The sequence below is a fragment of the Triplophysa dalaica genome, chromosome 15 (genome assembly GCF_015846415.1).
Source record: "Triplophysa dalaica isolate WHDGS20190420 chromosome 15, ASM1584641v1, whole genome shotgun sequence".
NCBI lineage: Eukaryota > Metazoa > Chordata > Actinopteri > Cypriniformes > Nemacheilidae > Triplophysa > Triplophysa dalaica.
Window position 1 is genome coordinate 517,098 of NC_079556.1, and position 22,044 is coordinate 539,141.

General features: G+C 38.3%; 1 protein-coding gene across 2 annotated transcripts; it reads right to left on the bottom strand.

The window, feature by feature from the left end:
- Positions 1 to 2,619: 2,619 nt before the first annotated feature.
- Positions 2,620 to 21,510, bottom strand: LOC130437233 (NACHT, LRR and PYD domains-containing protein 12-like). 2 transcript variants are annotated; one of them, XM_056768484.1, is made up of 10 exons: positions 21,348 to 21,510; positions 19,098 to 19,285; positions 18,611 to 18,763; positions 13,722 to 15,575; positions 9,279 to 9,449; positions 8,051 to 8,221; positions 7,096 to 7,266; positions 4,962 to 5,132; positions 4,662 to 4,832; positions 2,620 to 4,531 (listed from the first exon to the last, which is right to left on the bottom strand). In XM_056768484.1, the coding sequence occupies exons 2-10, from the start codon at positions 19,235 to 19,237 to the stop codon at positions 4,345 to 4,347; spliced, it is 3,189 nt and encodes a 1,062-aa protein (XP_056624462.1). In that variant the 5' UTR covers positions 19,238 to 19,285; positions 21,348 to 21,510; the 3' UTR covers positions 2,620 to 4,344. The 2 variants fall into 2 exon arrangements, with proteins under 2 accessions (XP_056624462.1, XP_056624463.1); XM_056768485.1 differs by lacking the exons at positions 2,620 to 4,531; positions 4,662 to 4,832; positions 4,962 to 5,132; ... (1 more) ...; positions 8,051 to 8,221; positions 9,279 to 9,449 and having other exon boundaries at positions 13,718 to 15,575; positions 21,348 to 21,507.
- Between the last annotated feature and the right edge of the window lie 534 nt (positions 21,511 to 22,044).

Genomic DNA, 22,044 nt, shown 5'->3' on the forward strand with positions numbered 1-22,044 from the left:
TTCATGTGACAAAATATATTTTTGTCACCCAAAATCAAACACAGATAGATGAGTGAAATCATAAACCCATGACCTTTGCGCTGCTTACACAATCCTTGAAAAGTGAACTCACATTATTATTCTCATTCAAATGTATGAATTTAGTTTAATGTGTAGAAAAATATTGCATGACACACAGACATTGACAAATCCTGTTGATGTTTAAAGTGCTTTTAAAGTTCTGTTATGTGACTGTTAAGAGGATGAATTTGGGTTAAATGGGCGGCTTTCTCAATGTCAGAGTGTCCCAGTCAAAATGAATTCACCCATTTCTGAGCTTCATGACACCATGTGATTTACTTATGTTCACCCAAATCTGGTTATCTGCCATCCAAGAAGTGTCTCCGCTTGACCTCTGATAGTACGAACATATATTTTGTTTGCCATAAAAATCTGCAATGCAGTGGCTGATAAAATTCTGCATCCAGGCGGGCAAATTGAATTAAAAGCTAATTTCCCACACTGTTTGCTGCTGGAAACAACTAAACAAAGCCAAAACTCCATTTAAGTTGCATTTGATGATCATTGCAAACATGATGAAGCTTTGTGGTAGATTAAAAAAATGATATATGCACAAAAGAGAACCACAACAGTTTGATTATATCTTTTTTCCATTTTATTTACTCAATTAGTCTATGTATGTGCTTTAAACAAAATTCAGAAGTGAGTTTACAGCCGTGTGCACGTGTGTATTTATTTCTTTCACTCAACAGTATTTGTCACTGTTGTTTCTCACAGGATGTTGTTCCTTCCTTTTAGACTCTCTCTACACAGAACTATCAGGATACGAATGTGCTCTTCTCACACGTCAATGTTCTGTGGTCCCTCATGAGATGATTGTTTGCTGTGTTTTAGTCCAGTGTGAGATCACAGGCATCTAAACATGGTAAGGGTTGGAAGACATTTACAAAACAACAACAAATTATATGTCACGTGGGGTATGTGTGTGTGTGTGTGTGTGAGTGTGTGTGAGTGTGTACAGTACCTAAATGTTTGTGGTCCTGGAATAACATATTCTTCACCATCTTCCATCAACACTATATATATATTTGACTGAAAATGTCTAAGAAACTCAAGGATTGTCGTTTTCATAAGTCACACATGAATGTCATTTTGATCCTTTCACTAGAGTGATGATTTCTTAAATGTACATGTGTTTTGATGGGAAACACTAGAGCAGGGGTATTCAATTAGTTTGTCATGGGGGCCAGTTCATGAAAAGCAACCCAAATGAGGAGCCAGGGGGATATGGCTTGCAATATAAGGAATAATAACAACAATAAGAAATTGTTTTTTCTGTTTTCATTTAAAACTGTGTTTTACATCCTTCACTGATCAATATAACTATATCTGATCAATAGAACTATATCCACATAACAAAACAGTTCAGTATACTAAAGTATTCACTTCTTTTTTTTATAAACCTGAAGTAGAACCATACAGTGAAAAATAAAATTAGATATAAAAAATATTTGTTTTTAAATCTACTTAATTGTAAGTGAAAAAAAGTTGTATTTTTTTTAAAGTTATTTTTATAACGTTACTAGTACATTTACTTTAGTTCACTACAGTAGAAAATATACTCAGTTAAAATCAAGAGGGTTGTTGTGCTAAACAGGACTTTTATTTTGACGGGTCGCGGCAAAGGGTGTTTGACAGTTGCTTTTTTCAGTTCTCACATGAAACAGGAACAGTAGTAAACGTGTTCTCTTGAAAGCTCTACTAGCACACGCAAAACAATTGCAGATTACATATTTAAACACCATTTGAATATTTCTAAAGTTAATGCCAAATTTGAATTTGATGTTTGTTCCTACATTTTGTTTAAGAAATAATACTGTAGTAGAGTAGGCGGAGCGAGACCGTGGTTCGAGTCCGGTGAGTAATTGTGAATTAGCGCCAGCTGTGCGCACACCGGGCTCGAATCACGTAGGAGATGGGAGCATATAAAAGGAACGAGCGACCGGACCGTCGAAGAGAGAGGACCGGGCCCGAACTTATGTTAAGTTTATATTTATGGTCTTGTTTTGTTCGCCGGCGGTCGTCCGTGAGGGGCCGCCGACTGTTATATTACTTTATTAAATGTTTTGAATGTTTGCCAGGATTCCGCGATTCAATCATGGGGCCCTAAAATGGGAGCCAGTATGTTGTATTTTTACATTTTTACATTTAGTGATTTGGCAGACGCTTTTTATCCAAATATTTTGCCCCATAAGACACCCAAAGTTCTTTCCTACATTTAAACAATGAGGAATAAGAAGTGATTGTTTGACAAAGTTCGTGAACTGCGAGATATTTTTTAAAAGATTGTATTATTTGAGAACGGAATGTTGCAGGAACAATTCTAATGTGACAAGGGTCACATGGGTAAGTCCACAAGCGCTTGTCTTCTGTTTTATTTGACATATTTCCAATTGAAATTGAAAAGTAATGTGAGGGCATTCGAAATGGATGTAGAAACTCTGTCTTTTCCTTTTAAAATGAAACTGGAAGCAAACTGACAGCTGGAGGGCAGGAGGTACTGATGTTCATGCCAATCAGACTGATGTCATCAGAATAGGAAAGAGGGTGGAAGTGCATTTCAGATTTCGATTAAAGATTATAAGAGCACATGCACTGATGAATTCAACTTTATTTATATAGAGCTTTTTACAATTTTCATTGTTACAAAGCAGCTGTACATGTGAAATATTGACTGTAAGCAAAACATGTAAAGTTATGTACCTGTTAAAACAAGAAAAAGGTGAACACACAGAATACAGACACACCCACATACAAAACATTCCACACACACAATGTGCACACGTACTAACACACATAGACACACACACAAATATGTTTACACACGGATGCACACAGACACACATGCACAGACACGCACAGTGAAAAGCACACATTTAAGATAAGGAAAAAGAAACACAGGTCAAATGTCAAACAGGCTTTAAATTCCACATAACGAGCTGGTGTTTTGTATTCTGATCAAACATTTGACTACTGTAATGTTCTATTAGTTTTCAAACCTTTAATGAAACCTTGTTTGAAAACACTGGGATAATATATGTCTAGTGGTTTTGGGATATTTGAATGTGTATTGCATCCTGAGAAGAGTATGTACCCTTTAGAAGGTCATTCACTTTCTTAAGAAAAATAATCTGATATTACACATCTGTGAGTGGCAAAAGTATGCGGCTGATGATTGGTGTTCAGTTTTGTTAGCAAATATTTTCAGCTGTGTGTCTTAAGTGTTTTCAATCACCCAATGTGTTTTATATTTTGATTAGATGTGTTTTCCCAATGGTACCCATGACATTTCAGTTATGCACCAAGAGTCTTATGTATGAAATAGTGTGTAGGAGTAAGTGAGTTGCAGAATTGGAACTAAAGTGTAAAGCAGTGCTTTTGTTTAAAGGGGTACTGCAACGATGTGTTGTGCATTCTGACTGCTTGATGTCATCGTGAACTTGGTAAACGACTTTATCATTCGTCTATGTAATGCCATAAAAATAATATGTTGAAAAGTGAGACCTTAATTTTTCATTTTCTTCCAAAAATAGTACACAAAAGAATATAAGAAATCTATATAAAAATTGAGCAAGCTAAACATAATGGCAAACAGATTGAAACCAAGTGATACTGATTTGACAGATTTTTTGCATTGTGACCCCAGCACAGCATTCAATAAAAACAGAAATGAAATGAAAGGACACCGTGTTGACACCGGATGCGCCGCATCCAGTGTGGACAAAATATAAAAATTATAATGGGTTCTATTGCGTTTCTAATGTCTTGTGTCGTGTCGTGTTACATCACGGCAGTCGCGTATGATGTGGACAGTCAGAGTCATTTTTCAATCTTCTGCAATCTTCACCTAACAAACTCAACTTTCTAACCAGAAGGCGACAACAGCATTTTTTATTTCACATTGTCCAGTGAGTTGTATTATTAGTGACAGCATCACATTTTCTGTTAATTCTCACACCCTCATTGTGTTCACTGTACAGAATCATGAACATGAACAAAAAAACTCAGTTTATACAGATTTAAATGACAGCATCTGTAAGATGTTTAATTATAATAATAATGATAAAGCTTGACATTTATACAGGGCTTTTCTAAGTACTCAAAGCTCTCCTCAACAACCAGTGATGTGCAGCATCCACTTGGATGATGGCGACAGCCATATTGCCCCAGAACGCTCACTGCACATCAGTATATTGGTAGAGGTGAAAGGTCGTGAAGAAGCCAATCATATGAGGATTAGGAGACCATGATGTAGGACAGACGCCAATGGGCCAATCTGGCTGCTCAACATACATACTTGAGTTTGTTGAGTTTGCAGTTTGGATCATCGAGTCTTTCACAGAGCAGCTGAACTCCTGACAATCCCGGACGATTGTTATTCAGGTCCAGTTCTCTCAGGTGTGAGGGGTTTGATCTAAGAGCTGAAGCCAGATGACAACAGCCTTCTTCTGTCACTTTACATAATGATAATCTACAAACACAAAACTTGACATCAGGATTCACTAAATAAAATTGGTGGTATGAAAATATAGATCAGTTTAACATCCACTTTCATTAATTATCCTAAAATGATTGTTTTATTGTATTATGTTTTTTAATACCTCAGTATCTCTAGTTGACAGTGTGAACTCTTCAGTCCATCAGAGATCAGTTTCACTCCTGAATCCTTCAGGTCATTAAAGCTCAGATCCAGATCTCTCAGAGAGTTTGATGATTGAAGGACTGAAGCCAAACTTTCACAGCTCTTATCAGTGAGATCACAACCATTTATTCTGAACATTAACAAAAAAAAATCTGTAAGTAGTTTTAGACGGTTTGAGGATGTCCTAGTTTGAGAGAGACTGAACTGAAAGCCGTGTGGTGATATATTGTTTCAAATCATTCTACTGAACGTCACTCACTTCAGTGTGTTGAGTTGACAATGTGAACTCTTTAGTCCATCAGAGATCAGTTTCACTCCTGAATCCTTCAGGTCATTGTGACTCAGATCCAGATCTCTCAGAGAGTTTGATGATTTTAGAACTAAAGAGAAACTTTCACAGCTCTTATCAGTGAGATCACAACCAGCAAGTCTATAAGAGAAGATAAAACGCAACAGAGTTGATGTAGTATTAAGTGTGAGGTTGAGGCGCAGTATCAAGGTCAAGCCCGTGTTCAAATCCACTCAATCCCAAAACACATGCAGTCATACCCTCATTTTATAGCTCATGACCTTGAAAAACGATGCTTATGCACACATAACAATGCCTTGTCCTCGAGCACACCCAGATCTGCACGTTTCCACATCTGCTCCAACGCAACAGTTCATTGCTAGAAACTGTATGACCTGATTTGAGTGTTCAGATGAGGAAGACGTGTAAAATGTTTAGAAATTGCACAAAAAATTTTTTATAGTACTTTTTAACTAAATCCAAGCTTTTTTTGCTTACCACCATTTTGAAATAGCCTTCTTGACACTATTTGGGTCCAGACACACTCTAGCAGTTTAAATCTGATTAAAGACACACCTCTTTAGCCAAGATTTCACATAGAGTGTGTTTACATGCACAAAATAAACGGATATCTATCAAAAGAAACCCATTTTCACGTGTTTACATGCTTAGTAATAAATCGGCTAACTTTATGCAGAAAACACATTTACACAGAAGTTTGAGACTTGCCGGGTTTCTCGCATAGAGTGACGTCATCGTCGATAGTGCATTTATTAATAAAAAATGCAGCGAGAAAACGCTCAGAAGCTCTATATTATATTTCTTTTCATGTCCGCAGTACCTGATTATGCAACAATAGTTCTTCTTTTTGACGTTTCTACATCGACTGCATGATTACAGTGCGGACATTTACACATTATTTTACTATTACTTCCTTTGGGAGTTTTTTCTACTGCGGTGTCAGACATGCGAACATAAACAAAGCTGACAGAAACCCGCTAAAGGCGTTTGCATGAAATCTGAGAAATGGGCAAATAACGACCTCTCTGACGATCATTTTTGATTTCAAATAATTTGAGTTTTAATTTTCAGAATGTATTTCATTTTCAAATATCATGTATCATTTCAGACTCCTGAGATAGGCACAGGCTCCCCGTGACCCGAGGTAGTTCGGATAAGCGGTAGAAAATGGAATGGAATGGAATGTATCATTTCACTTATATTTGCTCTCAAATGTGTTTTAGAGAATTTTACGATTGTTTCTAAGGTCTATTTCTATTTCAGATCATCTATTCTCATTCGCTTCTAATTTGTTTCTCCAATTTGAATTCTCTGCAAATAAATGCAAATAGAAACAAATAGAAATTAGTTCACAGAATGAACAATGATCATTTCACCTAAGCTCATATATTTAAATAGTACATACAGAAAAACTGAAATGGTGCTTTGAAATAGTCTCTTGAATATTTGCTCATCTGTATATGTGGACGTACATTTACATCTTTGTGCAAGCATTATGATTTTTTTTCTGTCAGGTTCAGCTACCGTCAAAAATGATTGACAATTAGCATTCAGTTTAGATTGGTGGTTCTGTTCTGGGCAAAACTCCCTAGTGCCCATACATGAGCCAAGCATGAATAAGAGCAGGGATCACAGCGATAACCCCCTTTGGGTTAACAGAAAAGAACAAGCAGATGTCATCGGTTCTTAAATACATTCAAGAGTAACACATAATGAAAATGTAGTTTAGACTTGTGAAAAGGAATAACAGAAGACAAGTCTCGATTGTAAATGTGAGGTGGAGCTGGGGATGGAGGCGGGTAGTTTACTCCTGAGCAACACGATAAGTTGCTAGCTGGATGGATTTTATAAATGAAGCTGTGATTGTGTCATATTTCTATAGGAAGAGGAGGATCAGCTGATGCAAGCTTGACTCACGTGACCTGCCAGAATAACGCTATACGTTTGATATATTTTTGTTTTCATTTCTAAATATACTTTCTTTTTGTGAACATTTTTCCTGTAAAGATGCACTGAAACAATGCAGCATTGTAAAAAAGCACTATATACATAATCTGACTTGATTTTTTATGTTTTTTATTACCTCAGTGTGTTGAGTTGACAGTGTGAACTCTTCAGTCCATCAGAGATCAGCTTCACTCCTGAATCCTTCAGGTCATTGTGACTCAGATCCAGATCTCTCAGAGACTTTGATGATTGAAGAACTGAAGCCAAACTTTCACAGCTCTTATCAGTGAGATCACAGCACATAAGTCTATAACAGAAGATGAAACAGAAGCAAATAGAGTATTATTGGAAAAATTAGAGATTTAAAAAAATATGACCAGTGGTTCTGCACCCCCATACCTACACCTAGTAATTCAAACATATGTACCCTACAGACCCTTCAGCTCTGCGAGCGAACAATTTCCTGAGGTGTCATCCCAAAACTGCACACAATCACTTTCATGCACCTTTTATAGAACTGGTCCACGATGGTTGAATGAACTGCCTGTTTCTACAAGACCAGTGGAATCTTTAAACATCTTTAAGAATCTGAGAGTTAAGAATCTCTTTCGTCAACATCTGACACAATTACACAGACACCTCTTGCTATCCTTTCACTATTTATTTGTTTAAAAAATAAATCTATTGTCTGTAAATATTGTCAATGTGTTTTCATTTGTATAAGCAGAACCACAACACTTGCACTGTGTTGAGCAAACTGAGGCCAGTTCTAGGACTTTTGTGGCACTGATTGCTTCTGTTGTGATGTCTCATTTGTAAATCACTTTGGATTAAATCATCTGCTAAATGACTAAATGTACAAGATCAATTTTGCAACTTTTTCAATGCATAATGTCATAGAAAGTCAAGTACTTTCGAGACAGCATCACTGTCTTAACTTAAATTGTTGTGTAAAAGTACTTAAGAAAGTAGAATTAGTGAAAGAAATCAACAGAGAGATGTAGAGCATCTTTGCAAACACCCAGTAACACCTGTGTCATACTCAGCTGAAATAGTAAAATAAATCTAGCTTCATCTAGGTTTTTAAATACCTCAGTATGTTGAGTTGACAGTGTGAACTCTTCACTGCATCAGAGATCAGCTTCACTCCTGAATCCTTCAGGTCATTGTGACTCAGATCAAGATCTCTCAGAGAGTTTGATGATTGAAGAACTGAAGCCAAACTTTCACAGCTCTTATCAGTGAGATCACTGCCAACTAATCTATAACAGAAGATAAAACACAAACCAATAAATGGTGGCTTATTTCATTATTTATTTGCATACTGCACAAAATTTATCACATATATTTAAGTTCATGCAAATGTAGAACTGTTCATTAGAAATCACTTTGAGGGGAACCTAATCAACATATTCAGAGTCTGGAACTTTAAACACAAAATAAAAGGCAAAATAGAGCAAGAGCGCAGTTTCAAAAAACGCAGATGGGAGTGAAAATTTCTGCCGGTGATTTACTAACAAGGTGCAGATTAAAAAAATATATATATATTATTCCCATAATTACCAATGCAGCAAGAGCAGCGCAGGGTTTAAAACATGCTTTTATGGCATGTTTAAATAGTTAGCATATTCCAGTACACTATACTGTAAACCCGAATGTCCAAAGTAATTGAAAAGATAAAGTAGTGTAAACTTATTTTATATAAAAATTGTACTAACTTAAATATTTTGAGTTCCTGTAACTAAATCATACTATTGAGTTAATTTAACTTAATTCAAAAATAATTTGATAATGATTTTCAGGTCCCAGCATGCTTTGTGTTAGACTCCATTAGGAGAGTAAATTTTGTGTTATTTTATATGTTTTTAGAAAGGATAATGCCTTATCTTGGATATTTAGAAGAGTTTGTTGTATTTTTTGAGTTTTGAGGTGACCATCATTCAGAAGAGTGCTACTCATGCTTAGGATGTGGGAGGTGCCATAGCAGTAGTGTGTTGCATCACTTTCTTTTAAGGCTGTTTGATAATTGTTTATGTTGCTGAAATGTTAAGGTTGTCTTAATAAGACCTTTTATTTAACTGTATATAAAGAAGTTACCTTACTAAATGTTTAAAATTAAGAGGAATCAGCATGAGTACAATAAACTCAAAACTTGATAGTTGTGCAATAATTGGCAACATTAATTATAACTTATTACTTTAATTTTTTGTTGTTGTATTGGTTGTTTCCCCTTCTTAAGTTAGTATGACTCGAACTTCAATATTTTACTTATAACTAATGAAAACATATGTGAATGGTTTTATTTGTGTTTTCTTATACCTCAGTGTGTTGAGTTGACAGTTTGAACTCTTCAGTGCATCAAAGATCAGTTTCACTCCTGAATCCTTCAGTTTACTGTGACTCATGTCGAGCTCTACCAGAGAGCTTGTTGATTGTAGAACTGAAGCCAAACTTTCACAACACTCATCCGTGATATTACATTTAGAAAATCTATAACACAAGATAAAACACAACACAATACATAAGTTAGTAGGGTATTTATGTACTCATGCCACTGATAACATATATTGATCATATGAGCATATTCTGTGTCATATCTGGATCTCATCTACATCCGTAACTGCACCACAGATAACATTCACACCTCTTCACATCTCGGACCACTTCTTCATCACTTTCAACATGCTCATTCCTTCATGCACTACACCAACACCACCCCCTGTTCACTTTAGACGGAACCTTCGCTCTCTCTCTCCTAGCACACTCTCTGACAGAGTGACATCCTCTCTTCCCTCCAACTTTGCTTCTCTAGATGCTGACACTGCCACCGACACCTTATGCTCAACACTTACATCCTGTCTAGATAACCTTTGTCCTCTGTCCTCCAGACCGGCTCGTGCCACTCCCCCCTGCATCTGGCTGTCTGTCATCATCCCTGAACAACGTAGTACACTCAGGGCTGCTGAAAGGAAATGGCGCAAGACCAAGAACCCTGCTGACCTAGGGGACTACCAGTCACTACTCTCCTCTTTCTCTGCTAGTGTTACCACAGCAAAACTGTCTTTCTATACCACCAAGGTAAGCAATGCATCTAAGACTCGACAGCTTTCAAGACATTTAACTCTCTTCTTTGCCCCAATCCTCCCCCGCCAACTTCATCATTGACTGCGGAAGACTTCGCTGTATTTTTCACTGACAAAACATCATCCATCAGCAAACAATTCTCGGTACCTCAGACCTCGGGAAACACCTCCCACACTTCAACCATCGAACTCTCCTCTTTCACCCCACTTTAGGACACCAGGCTTCTCTCCAGCCACCCCACCACCTGTCCCCTTGACCCTATCCCCTCCGATCTCCTTCAGGCCATATCCAGCTCGCTCACACCTGCACTCACACACATCATCAACATCTACCTGCTCACCGGCACTTTTCCATCCACATTCAAACAGGCCCAGGTCACGCCCCTACTGAAGAAACCAACATTGGACCCTTCTACTCCCGACAGTTACAGACCTGTCTCTCCCATTTATAGCAAAAACACGTGAAAGGGCAGCTTTCAACCAGGTGTCTTCCTACCGATTCCAGAATAAACTACTGGATGACAAGCAGTCTGGCTTCAAAACAAACCACTCCACTGAGACGGCACTGCTATCGGTCACAGAAGCACTGCGGCTAGCCAAGGCGGAATCTAAATCCACGGTCCTGATTCTGCTAGACCTATCTGCAGCGTTTGACACTGTCAATCACCAGGTACTGTAAGCAACCCTGTCATCACTAGGAATCTCAGGCTCTACCCTCCGCTGGTTCAAATCCTACCTCTCCGACAGATTCTTCAGGGTGTCATGGAGGGTCTCGCTGTCCACTGCTCACCACATGATCACTGGGGTCCCTCAGGGGTCGGTGCTTGGACCGCTGCTTTTTTCCATCTACACGACATCACTGGGACCCATCATACAGGCACATGGCTTCTCATATCACTGTTATGCCGACGACACCCAGATCAAATCTCGTTTCACCCAGACGATACCACTGTAGCAGCTCGCATTACAGCCTGCCTCGAGGACATCTCAGTTTGGATGAAAGGGCATCACCTCCAGCTGAACCCTGCCAAGACAGAACGACTCGTGTTTCCGGCACACCCTACTGTCCAACACGATTTCAACATCCATCTTGGCAATACCACAATCACCCATTCCAAAACAGCCAGGAACCTCCGAGTCATATTTGATGAACAGCTGTCCTTCAATGATCACATTGCAAAGACAACACGGTCATGCCGATATGCCTTATTCAACATTAGAAAGATCAGACCCTATCTTACGGAGCATGCGGCACAACTCCTTGTCCGGGCCCTGGTAATCTCAAGGTTGGACTACTGCAATGCTCTCCTTGCTGGTCTTCCTGCAAAGGCTATCAAACCACTTCCGCTGGTTCAGAACACAGCAGCACGCCTCGTCTTCCAACAGCCCAAAAGGGCTCACGTGACTCCCCTTTTCATCTCTCTTCACTGGCTACCGGTTGCAGCCCGTATCAGATTCAAGTCACTAATGCTTGCCTACAGGACTATCACTGGATCTGCACCGGCTTACTTTCACACTCTCCTGCACTCCTACACCCCATCAAGATCTCTGCGTTCAGCAAACCAGCGGCGTCTTGTATTGACTTCCCATAAGGGCAGTAAATCGCTCTCCCGCTCTTTCTCATTCACAACTCCTTCCTGGTGAAACATTCTTCATAACTCTGTCTGGTCAACCATATCTCTAACAACATTTAAAAAACTACTTAAAACCCATCTCTTCTGTGAATACCTGACAAACAAATGAAAAAAAAAACACTAACCCTTTCTCTCATCAGGTAGTGGTCTAGCTTTTGTTGAAACCAGTAACTTTCTATTGGCACCTAATGTACTATGGCTCCTGTATGAACTATCGCTTATTGCTCCTAAACTCTTTGTAAGTCGCTTTGGATAAAAGCGTCTGCTAAATGACTAAATGTAAAAGTAATGTAATATCAAAGGGCTTCAACATTGGTCTCCAGGCACAATCTTTAGAACTGACTCCTCCTTAAATATTGTTAGAAGATATTGTTACAATTGATGGAGTTAAACCGTTTGTTTATTGAGATAAATTACACAATTTTATTTAAACATCTTTGAGAGGCAAAAGTATGAGAACATTTACATTAAGCTTCTGTTGTGACTTCAATACTAAACAAAATACTGTTTTTCAGTGTTACACATCATCTGGTTGTGAATTGTAGCTCATTCCCCAATACAGAAAAGCTTCGACTAAAATGTTGGTGATTTTCCTCACATAAACTGTTTATTCTGGGACCTTCTACAACATTTCTTTTGGATTAAAGGACCTAGTCTTCAAGTGTTTTAAAGGATTTGATTATGTTTTTGGGGTTTTAAACAATGCATATTCATGTTACAAATATAAAAAAAACCTTTATATTTCACATATTTCAAGTCTATTTTTCATCGCTGTCCCACTTCTCACAAAACGACTGGATTTCTTCCGGTTTATATAAAGTCTCTCCTTCCGAAACGCTCTGATTGGTAAAGCTGACCTGGTCTGTCGTGATTGGTTTCCCGCTTAGAGGCTGTGTCTGAAGATGTCCCACCCATACCATATCAGTGAGCTTCCGCTTCTCAGGCTGTTGTGATTGGTCGGTGCCCTTCTCTGTGCACATGTATTCATAAACTTTGGCTATTAGCATTAAACAGTAACAATGGCGTCAAATTCACTTCATCAGTTAAAAACATCTGAATCCATCGAAGTGTAACGGAGGTCTGCTAGTGTATGTGCAAATGTCAATCTTTGTTAGAGGTCGCACATTTTATTCATACGAGGGAAATGACACAGAACTGATTGGCGTTAGACAGGTTATATTAATTAACACTAATAACAGAAGCGTCAGTTTTATATTGGAGGCCTCGCCCCTTTTTTGGTGTATTCCTGTGTGCGGAGGTTATTAAAAGTACTGGGAAAACACCATGTACCCGGGAAGTAGAGGGCTGTACTCCGAGCTTTCCTGTAGCTCAGTGGTAAGAGCATTGCGTTCACAACATGGGTTCGATCCCAGGGGATTGCAAATACCTATGTTAAATATATAGGATAAAGCAATGCAAGTCGCTTTGGATAAAAGCATCTGCCAAATGCTAAAATGTAAAATGTAAAATGTAAATGTAAAATGATTCCAGCCGTTCTCAGTAGTTCTTGAAAAGCGAATTCTGTTAAAGACAATATCTCACTTGGCATGGAACTTTGAGCTTTATCATTTTGCAGATATTGTTAATGATCTAACAGCAACATTACACACAAACTAAAGGTTGAAAATTGTGATTGCGGGGAATGGGACCTTTAATATCTGTCCTGTGACTGCCATTTGCAAACATCTTTGGACATCTTTTCATAGAACGACTTTTGTGGTCTTGCATGAGTGAACACACTGAAGTTATGTATACACTTGAATGCACATACTTATACATAGCTTTCCTGTAGCTCAGTGGAAAGAGCATTGTGTTAACAACGCAAGGTTGTGGGTTTGATCCCAGGGGATTGCAAATACCTATGTAAAATGTATAGGATAAAGCAATGTAAGTCGCTTTGGATAAAAGCGTCTGCCAAATGCCTAAAATGTAAATGTAAAATGTATTTTGGATAAGCAATTTCTCTCTTAAACTAACTGATAATCCTTGTGGTTCACATACTTGTGAAATTCACAACATCACTTATCAAACAGATTTATACTCACAGAGCTTTTCTGCAGTTCATCACAGCTGGTATCAGTCTCAATTTTCCCTCATCTGATGAGTTGAATTTGTCTAGGTTTAGTTCATCCATCACCTCCTGTGACATCACCATCATGTAGGCTATTGCTGAACAGTGAGCAGGAGAGAGTTTGGCCTGAGAATGATTCTTTGATTTCACAAACTCCTGAATCTCTCTGTACAGAGTCTGATCATTCAATTCCAGAAGACAGAGAAACAGATTGATGGATCTCTCGACTGATAGATGATTATCATCTTTAACTCTGTTTTTTATATACACTGTGGTTCTCTTGATGGTGTCTGATGTGTCCTCTGTGTGTGTCAGTAGGTCCTGTAAGAGTCTGTGATTGGTCTCCAGTGAGATGCCCAACAGAAACCTCAGGAAAAGATCCAGATGGCCAGTTTCACTGCTGAAGGATTCAATAATCACTGATTCTAGTAGTGCAGATAGTGTGTTCTCCTTCACATAAAAAAAACTCCTCAGTAACCTCATGTTCTTCTCTAGATATGAGTGAAAGACAAAGAATGCAGCGAGAAACTCCTGAAAGCTGAGATGTATGAAGCTGTAGATCTTCCTCTGATGAATGACAGATTCCTCCTTAAAGATCTCAGTACAGATCCCAGAATACACTGAGGCGTCAGTGATGTCTATCCCACACTCTCTCAGATCCTCCTCATAGAACATCACATTGCCCTTCATCAGCTGTTTGAAAGCCACTTCAGCCAGTTTCACAATCACTTCTCTGTTGATCTCTGGATCTCTCTCTGGATCATACTTCTCATTCTTCATCTTCATCTGAATCAGCAGGAAGTGGATGTACATTTCACTCAGAGTTTTGGGGATTTCTTCACTGTGATCTTGTGTCAGGATCTTCTGAAGCACAGTGGATGAGATCCAACAGAAGACTGGTATGTGACACATGATGTGGAGGCTTCTCGCTCTTCTAATGTGTGACATGATTCTGTTGAACTGATGTTCATCACTGATTCTCTTCCTGAAATATTCCTCCTTCTGAGGATCATTGAATCCCTGGATTTCTGTCACACGTGTGATGTATTCAGAGGGGATCTGATGGGCTGCTGCTGGTCTGGAGGTGATCCAGATGAGAGCGGAGGGAAGCAGATCTCCTTTTATCAGGTTTGACATCACCACACTCAATGATGAAGTCTCGGTCACATCAGAAACTTTCTCACTGTCTGAAAAAATCAGTTTTATTCTGCTTTCATCCAGACCATCAAAGATCAACACAACTTTACACTTCTCATAAATCTGAGAGTCCAGATCTTGAAGTTCAGGATTAAAGTCCAGCAGAAGTTTGTGAAGACTGTACTGATCATCTCCAATCAAGTTCAGCTCTCGAAATGGAAGCACAAACATGAAATCTACGTCCTGATTGGCTCTTCCCTCGGCCCAATCCAGAATGAACTTCTGCACAGAGACGGTTTTTCCAATTCCAGCGATGCCTTTAGTAAGAACACTCTTGATCTGGATCTTCTCTCTTTGATCTGGTTTAGGTTCATGAAAGGGTTTAAATATGTCATTGCAGTAGATCAGAGTGTCTTGTGAGTGTTGCGTTGTGTGTTTTTTCTCCATGTGTAAAACCTCATGTTCTTCATTCACTCCTTCTCTCTCTCCCTCAGTGATGTACAGCTGTGTGTAAATCCTGTTCAGGAGGGTTTGATTCTCCTGTAGTTTGATTCCCTCAAATAAACTCTCATACTTCTTCTTCATGATGGTTTTTTGTTGATTTTTGATTCTCTGGAGGTGTTTAGTGTTGTCCAGTGGTGTGTGTGTATGGACCTTTTTTAAGATGCCTTTAAAGTGAGCTTTTAGAGAGCTTATCCAAAAAAAGAAAGAACTATTAAAGCATAAATAAAAACAATGCTCTGTAAGTAGGTATTGTACAGATTAAAGCAACATCAATTCTGATACCATTTCTGAAGATTATATTAAAAGGATCCTTGGGTATAGAGCGATGTATGGCTTAATATATGAACAATGGCATATACTTTATAATTGCGAAATAAGAAAACAATGTAACTGTCACGGTATTCACAAACTTAAAAAAAATATTTTTACTTGGAGGCCGCCATTTTTTGCGTCAAAATCCATGATGTCAAATCTAAACCTGTTCTCTTTCGCAACAGCAATGCACACACGTTTCCCATATATAACACTAGAATATGACATGTAAAACATAAGATAAGATATATTGTAGCTGCCGTCAAGGGCAACTTATATATGTCAGTTCAATTTGGTTCACGAGGTAATATATAAATATATATGAGAGGTTTAAAATCATATGTTTGAAATAAATGATGCCTTAGTTATGGATAATAAATAATCACTTCATTTTTTTATTTCTTTTGTTAAACCCTTGTGGATAGGGCGGGAACTTATTTTTTGTTCCGTGTGGACGCTGTGTGGGTGCACTCGCTTAAATCAGAGCTACGTGCTTCGGCATGCGAGCCATGTGTCTTAAGTCCGCGAAAGATTGAAAGTTACTGATAAGTTTGTTGGTGAATTGTGAAGATGAAGTTTGCCCTCTCGGGTCTATGCGGCCAATGAGGTATATTTTCTTTCCATGTCATTTGTTTTTGTTACGCAACTGTGTTGTAACAAGCTAATTAAGGTATAATATTTCATGGCATTATGTATGCTTTAATTCTTAGTTTTCTATGTGATTTTGTTTTGTAGTCTCTGCAAGTATGTCAGAATTTACAGTTAATTTACGTTTTTGTGCTTTATTTATACCAGTTCTGACGGCAATGTAGAAATGACCAAGAAAAGGAACATGTAAAGACATGTTTGAAGACTTTGTCAACAAATAAATGTCCGTTAAAACCCAGGAACGACTTGAGCCTTTAATTAACCTCGAGGGGAGCAACATATATAAACACACAGGGTAGGTGGCGGTATGTACTCTTGACACAAGCCAGCCTGCCTGCCATAAAAGAAGAATGCGTTCGGTATCAGAAAGCATCTGTTCACGGCAAGCAAAGCCGTTTCTTGCTTTCTGCGGACTATGAGGCTGCATAGGGCCCCGCAGCCACCAGGGGGCCCCCAAACTGCAAGTTCAGCCTCATATTTTATTATATTTTGGAGAATTAAAAGTACCAGTCTTTATTTGCATGCATTCTTTATGCATTCATTTGCAAAGCAAGTGTTCATGGGGTAATCAGGTCAAAATCACCTTTGGGCTGGGCTGTCTGCCGACAGGTCTGACAGGATAATTGACAGCCGCCCACCTTAAACTGAAGTGATGAGACTAACGGTAGACGCTAATTACAATGTCATCGAAACGTACTTATGCGTCTTGTGCAGAGAGAGTCAAAAAAGAAGAAAACCGATGAAGAAAAACCATCACAGGATAAAGGTAAGGAATTGGATGTGGGTGGAGGAGGACACATAATGCAAACTTTTGAACAAGTAGGTGGAGATGGTGGTCTAGTGGGTTAAACCACTGAACTGGTAAATCAAAGGTTGCTGGTTCGATCCCAGCAGCCACCACCAGTGTGTCCTTGAGCAAGACACTTTACTCCATGTTGATCCAGGGGGATTTTCCCTGTATTAAGTGCACTGTAAGTCACTTTGGATAAAAGCGTCTGCCAAATGACTAAATGTATATGTAAGTTAGTTTGCTACTTTTGTCATGCTGGCTAGCATCAGATAAATGTGAGCTACCTCAGCTAACGGGCTATGATTGTTTGTTTGTATGTAAATAAAGGCAGCTTTATCCAGAGTTTGCTTTACAAAAAGGCTTAAATAAATGTGTCTCAAGCATAGACCTGTGCTACTTTTTTATAAATAAAACCAATTATTATCAGACTGATTATTGTTACTTTTAGTAGTAGTAGTAGCAGTATGCAGTAGCAGCAGAGCAATGGATCATTTTAAACTACAACTACAATATAAACCTACATAACTCGTTTTTTATTAATTGTGCAATAACATGTATCCTGGTCTATTATATACTTATTTATTTAAGGTTAAAGCATTTTTAAGTTATGCCACCTCAAAGTTTGAATTAAACATTTTTCAAGAACACGCTGTATCTGTTGCATTTATTAATGTCCTCTAGCCTGCTTTCCTCTTAAAATGTAACAGACTGCTGCATCATCACAGAATATATGAAAAAGTTAGGAATCTCTACCTCAGAGTTTGAATAAATAGGGGGCCCCAAATAGTATCTCGCATAGAGCCCCAAACAGCTAGAAGAGGCCATGAAGTTAAGCATGAATTAAATAATAGCTTTACACTACCGCCTTTAAGACATCAGCATCCAACATAATAGTATACTTCATCCATAATGAGAATATACTGATAAACACAATAATAAGATGCTTGCCGTTTAGGTATTTATTCTGTATTGGAGCACACGTCAATATTTGCTCCAATTAGCTAATGACCGAAATTTGCATAAACTGCATTGTAAAATGGCTAAAACATCGTGTTTATAATAAATCTGAAATGATTTTGGTTAATAATATGTGTGTTTGTACCGTTTCTGACAAACAATTTATTTAAATGATGACAATTCACCAAATAGTGTCTTTTCTATCTTTCATTATTATTTAAGCATTATTTAAATATATATATATTATGTATGTGTATATATTATCCTTCAGAACCTTATATTTACTGAAGAACTGATTTAGTTTGGCAGCCTAGCTGTGCGTGCAACCAGTTTACGTCATCAAAAAAGAACATGGCGGCCTCCTTAGGTTCAAATGAGTATTACACTTAGGTTTTTTTAAGAATTGAAAACATTTTATGTGTTTCTAAGGACAAATGCTAGTAGCGTAAGGCTATAACAACTCATCAACAGTAAAACTCACAGTCTGAAGTTTCATTATAGCAGTTTATACTCACACAGGGTCAGAGGTCACGGCTCCATCACTGAGTTTAGGGGGGTTGTCCATAGATGCATTACTCTTCATAGACACACAGCTGGGTTCTGCTTCACAGGTGTGAACAGTACGACCCTTCTTTCTCTGCTCACTGACAATCGTTTTACATACAGTGCTGTAGAAACACAGAACATAAATACACTTCAGTCAGAATCACTGTTATAAAATACAAACTGAAGGAACACTGCAAAAAAACCCGGATAATTCCTCATTTCTCTTTATTAAAAGGTGGCTTGGATAATACTTGAAAAAGTTTATTCATATTCAGAACAGAATAACTGCAGTATTTGATGTAATAAAAGGTGCTTCAAAAAAACACACATTGTGAAAAACAGAAAAAGATATACCATCTTGTGCCTCAGTAGAGTCCAAAGATGTGCAATGGAGGTACTGTATTAGCTACTAGACGTTAAAACGGTGTTAAGAAAATAAACAAAAAATTCACTCACACAAGGTCAGAGGTCAAGGCTCCATCACTGAGTTTAGGGGGGTTCTCCATAGATGCATTACTCTTCATAGACACACCGCTGGGTTCTGCTTCACAGGTGTGAACAGTGCGACCCGTCTTTCTCTGCTCACTGAGATTCATTTTACATACAGTGCTCTACAAGCACCACCCTAATAAAAAGTTAAATACCTACAAAAGAATAAAACTTTTGTAAAAAGTATTGTAAGGCTGGTGCCAAGGTGTCCGCACCAAAAGGGCATCATATCCCGGGAAACACAGAACTTCATCCAATACAATGAACTCCCCGCAGAGTTTGCATCTCCATCTCAGACAGCTTATAACAATGAATGATGATTACCAACTCACACCTTTACATCTGTTCTCTTCCCCCCCTCTCATCTCAACTGAACTCAGAGCAATTCAAAGCTCACCCATGAACTGGATTTGACAAATACCATATCTTATAAGAACAAAGAATCTTCATATGCATATTTGGTATCATTTGAAATGTCTCAGTGCGATTGGTACAATGGTCTCATATCCACAGCAGTAGAGCAGATCATAACAGAGGTTTGAGGCTTTAAGATATTCTGCTCACTGTTGAGGTTGTGTCTTCATGCAAATGCCCATTTGTGGCCTGATCAGATCCAGGACAGAGTCCTTTACAATCTAAATTGTTGTCGTGTGGAGGAAGGGTATTTTGGTCTGGGTATTTAAGGGAAGCTGGCAAAATGTTCTGGGGAATTCTTACTATGATGAACCCCACGGTGCTGTTTGTGAGCCTTCAGACACACAGAACTGTGTTTTTTCCGATCGCATCTTTTTCTACTGTCAGGTATGCGTCTTAGACTCGTAGACTAATCTTTGAGGATTTGATGTTATGTTTTCGTACTCTCTGAATTGAATTGTAATTGGCAAGAAACATTTACCTGACTAATAAATTGACATGTTTGAATTGTTCCGCAGTATTCTGAATTTATAGACACGTTCTCATATTATGTATTCAGTATAAGAATTATATTGTATCCCGTTACATCCTTGTTACCGCAAATCCCCGCTCAGGTTAGTAACGGACTAGAATACTGTCTAGTTGGCAAAGACACACCAGCTGAGAATTTTAGAGATCCGACAAACAACTTGGCATTAGTTTAAGTGTACTTAGATCTTAGAGGCTGTTAATGTGAATTTCCGTTTAGAACAACACAAGGGTTGTATGACCAATCTATATAGGGTAAGTCTCAGACTCTGATCACAGTAATAATATTCCAGTTAAGTGTACATGGGAAACCATGGCATGATTATATAAAGCTGCCATTGGAGAAGGTAAGATTGGTCTCTGTTGCTGTGGAGTGGTCATGACCTCTGGCTGAAATAATTGTTGTTTGTGATTAGGTGTTAATAATCTAGGCTGACCAAAAAAGGTGCGTTTAGCAGTGAGTTGCAGGGGGCAGCCACCTAAATGTTACTGGTCTCTTACCTCTGGCAATGACCAAGACTGGCGAGTTTGTGACCGTGAGATCCGCGTATAAACGGCCGGCGCGAGACTCTAAGCGGCATGAGAATCGGATGAGTGAATATAGTTTAGAGTAAAGCGGGATAATCAAACACTGACCCAAATTGCAGGATTATTATCACACATAATAATCAAATACAAATAATATCATTCAACAAGGTTTCCTTTTTATCTTTTGGAGTCAGATAAATTACGCAATGTTCAAATAACGTTAACTGTAACAACCCAGAGCGCTGGAAAGACAGAACGCGCGCATGTCTTCGCCATGCCACTTGGACTCCGCCATTGGGCCAGTGGGTGGTTGGTGGTTCTTCTTTTCTCACATTTCCCACCACCTTTCAGTATGAAAATCTACGGTGTGAGGCTTTGGTAGTTTGCCTATGGTAGTGAATTACTCATGTTCTGTCGAAAGGCACCAAACATACACACCAAAAGCATTGTTGAATCTGTTTGATTGTCAGGATGGTCGTGCTCATAAATTTTTAAAAAGATCTTCATGTTAAGAGCTGAATTTCTCATATGGTGTAGATTTGTGTGTATAACATCAGAATATACAATACTTTCAGGAATTCAATATATTCATATACCGACTATGAATAGTTCTGTAAGTTATACTTTTGTGCCTAAAAATCAACATCAGAATTTACACTGACACTTGAGAAAACACTTTTACTACTTTTGATACTTAATTATAATCAGTGGTTGATAATAATCAAAGTAATATTTGAACAAACCTACCTGCGTCATGTTTTCACAAAATGGAGCTTGCTGAGATGGTTTCACTTTCGCTTCAAAATAGACACGTACACCTGTCTGATGATCGAGGTGTGGCTACTCCTAGGGAGGGGTTACCTGTGTTGCTCACTCCACAAGCCTTTTCATTGGTTAGTGACTAAGTAACTAGATGGTGACCTTTATATTCTGTATTCTGAAAACAAAATGTGGGTCTTTTGCAGGATACTACCGGTCCTGCAAGTGAAAGGAGTCGATACACGTCTGGAATCTAATCTAAAAACACAGTTGTGAAAAGTCAAATATCATATTTCAGGATTAAACAATTTGAGATCTGCATGAAAGTGTAGATGACAATGGCAAAAGTTCAATCATGTGTTCAGTAACCTTATGGGGTGGTTTCTCCAAGTTTAATTAAGGTTAATCCAAGTTTATTAATAGGTGCAAATAAAATATTTTTAAACATTAGAATGAACTTTTCTGTTTCTTTTTCAAAACGGCATCACGGCATGCTGCTGTATCAATACAGAAGCATCCATATTGATACACGAATCAGCAAGAAATTCATCACGATATACAGTATTGTTGTATTCATGTTTTGATCACAGCTCTATTTAAAGCCTTTTTCCATGTTCCCCTTTCATACAATGAGTACCGGCCCCTTTAAATGTCTCTCCATGGCCCTAGGTGTCCAAGAAATTAC

Bases quoted from the DNA above. Each gene is read 5' to 3' on its own strand.
- LOC130437233 (XM_056768484.1), bottom strand. From the start codon at position 19,237: ATGAATCTCAGTGAGCAGAGAAAGACGGGTCGCACTGTTCACACCTGT. The intron at 7,267-8,050 runs GTATTTAAAAAC...CTTCTGTTATAG, and splicing joins TGTCAACTCAACATACTGAG to ACTTATGTGCTGTGATCTCA. The intron at 4,532-4,661 runs GTATTAAAAAAC...TTGTGTTTGTAG, and splicing joins TGTCAACTAGAGATACTGAG to ATTATCATTATGTAAAGTGA.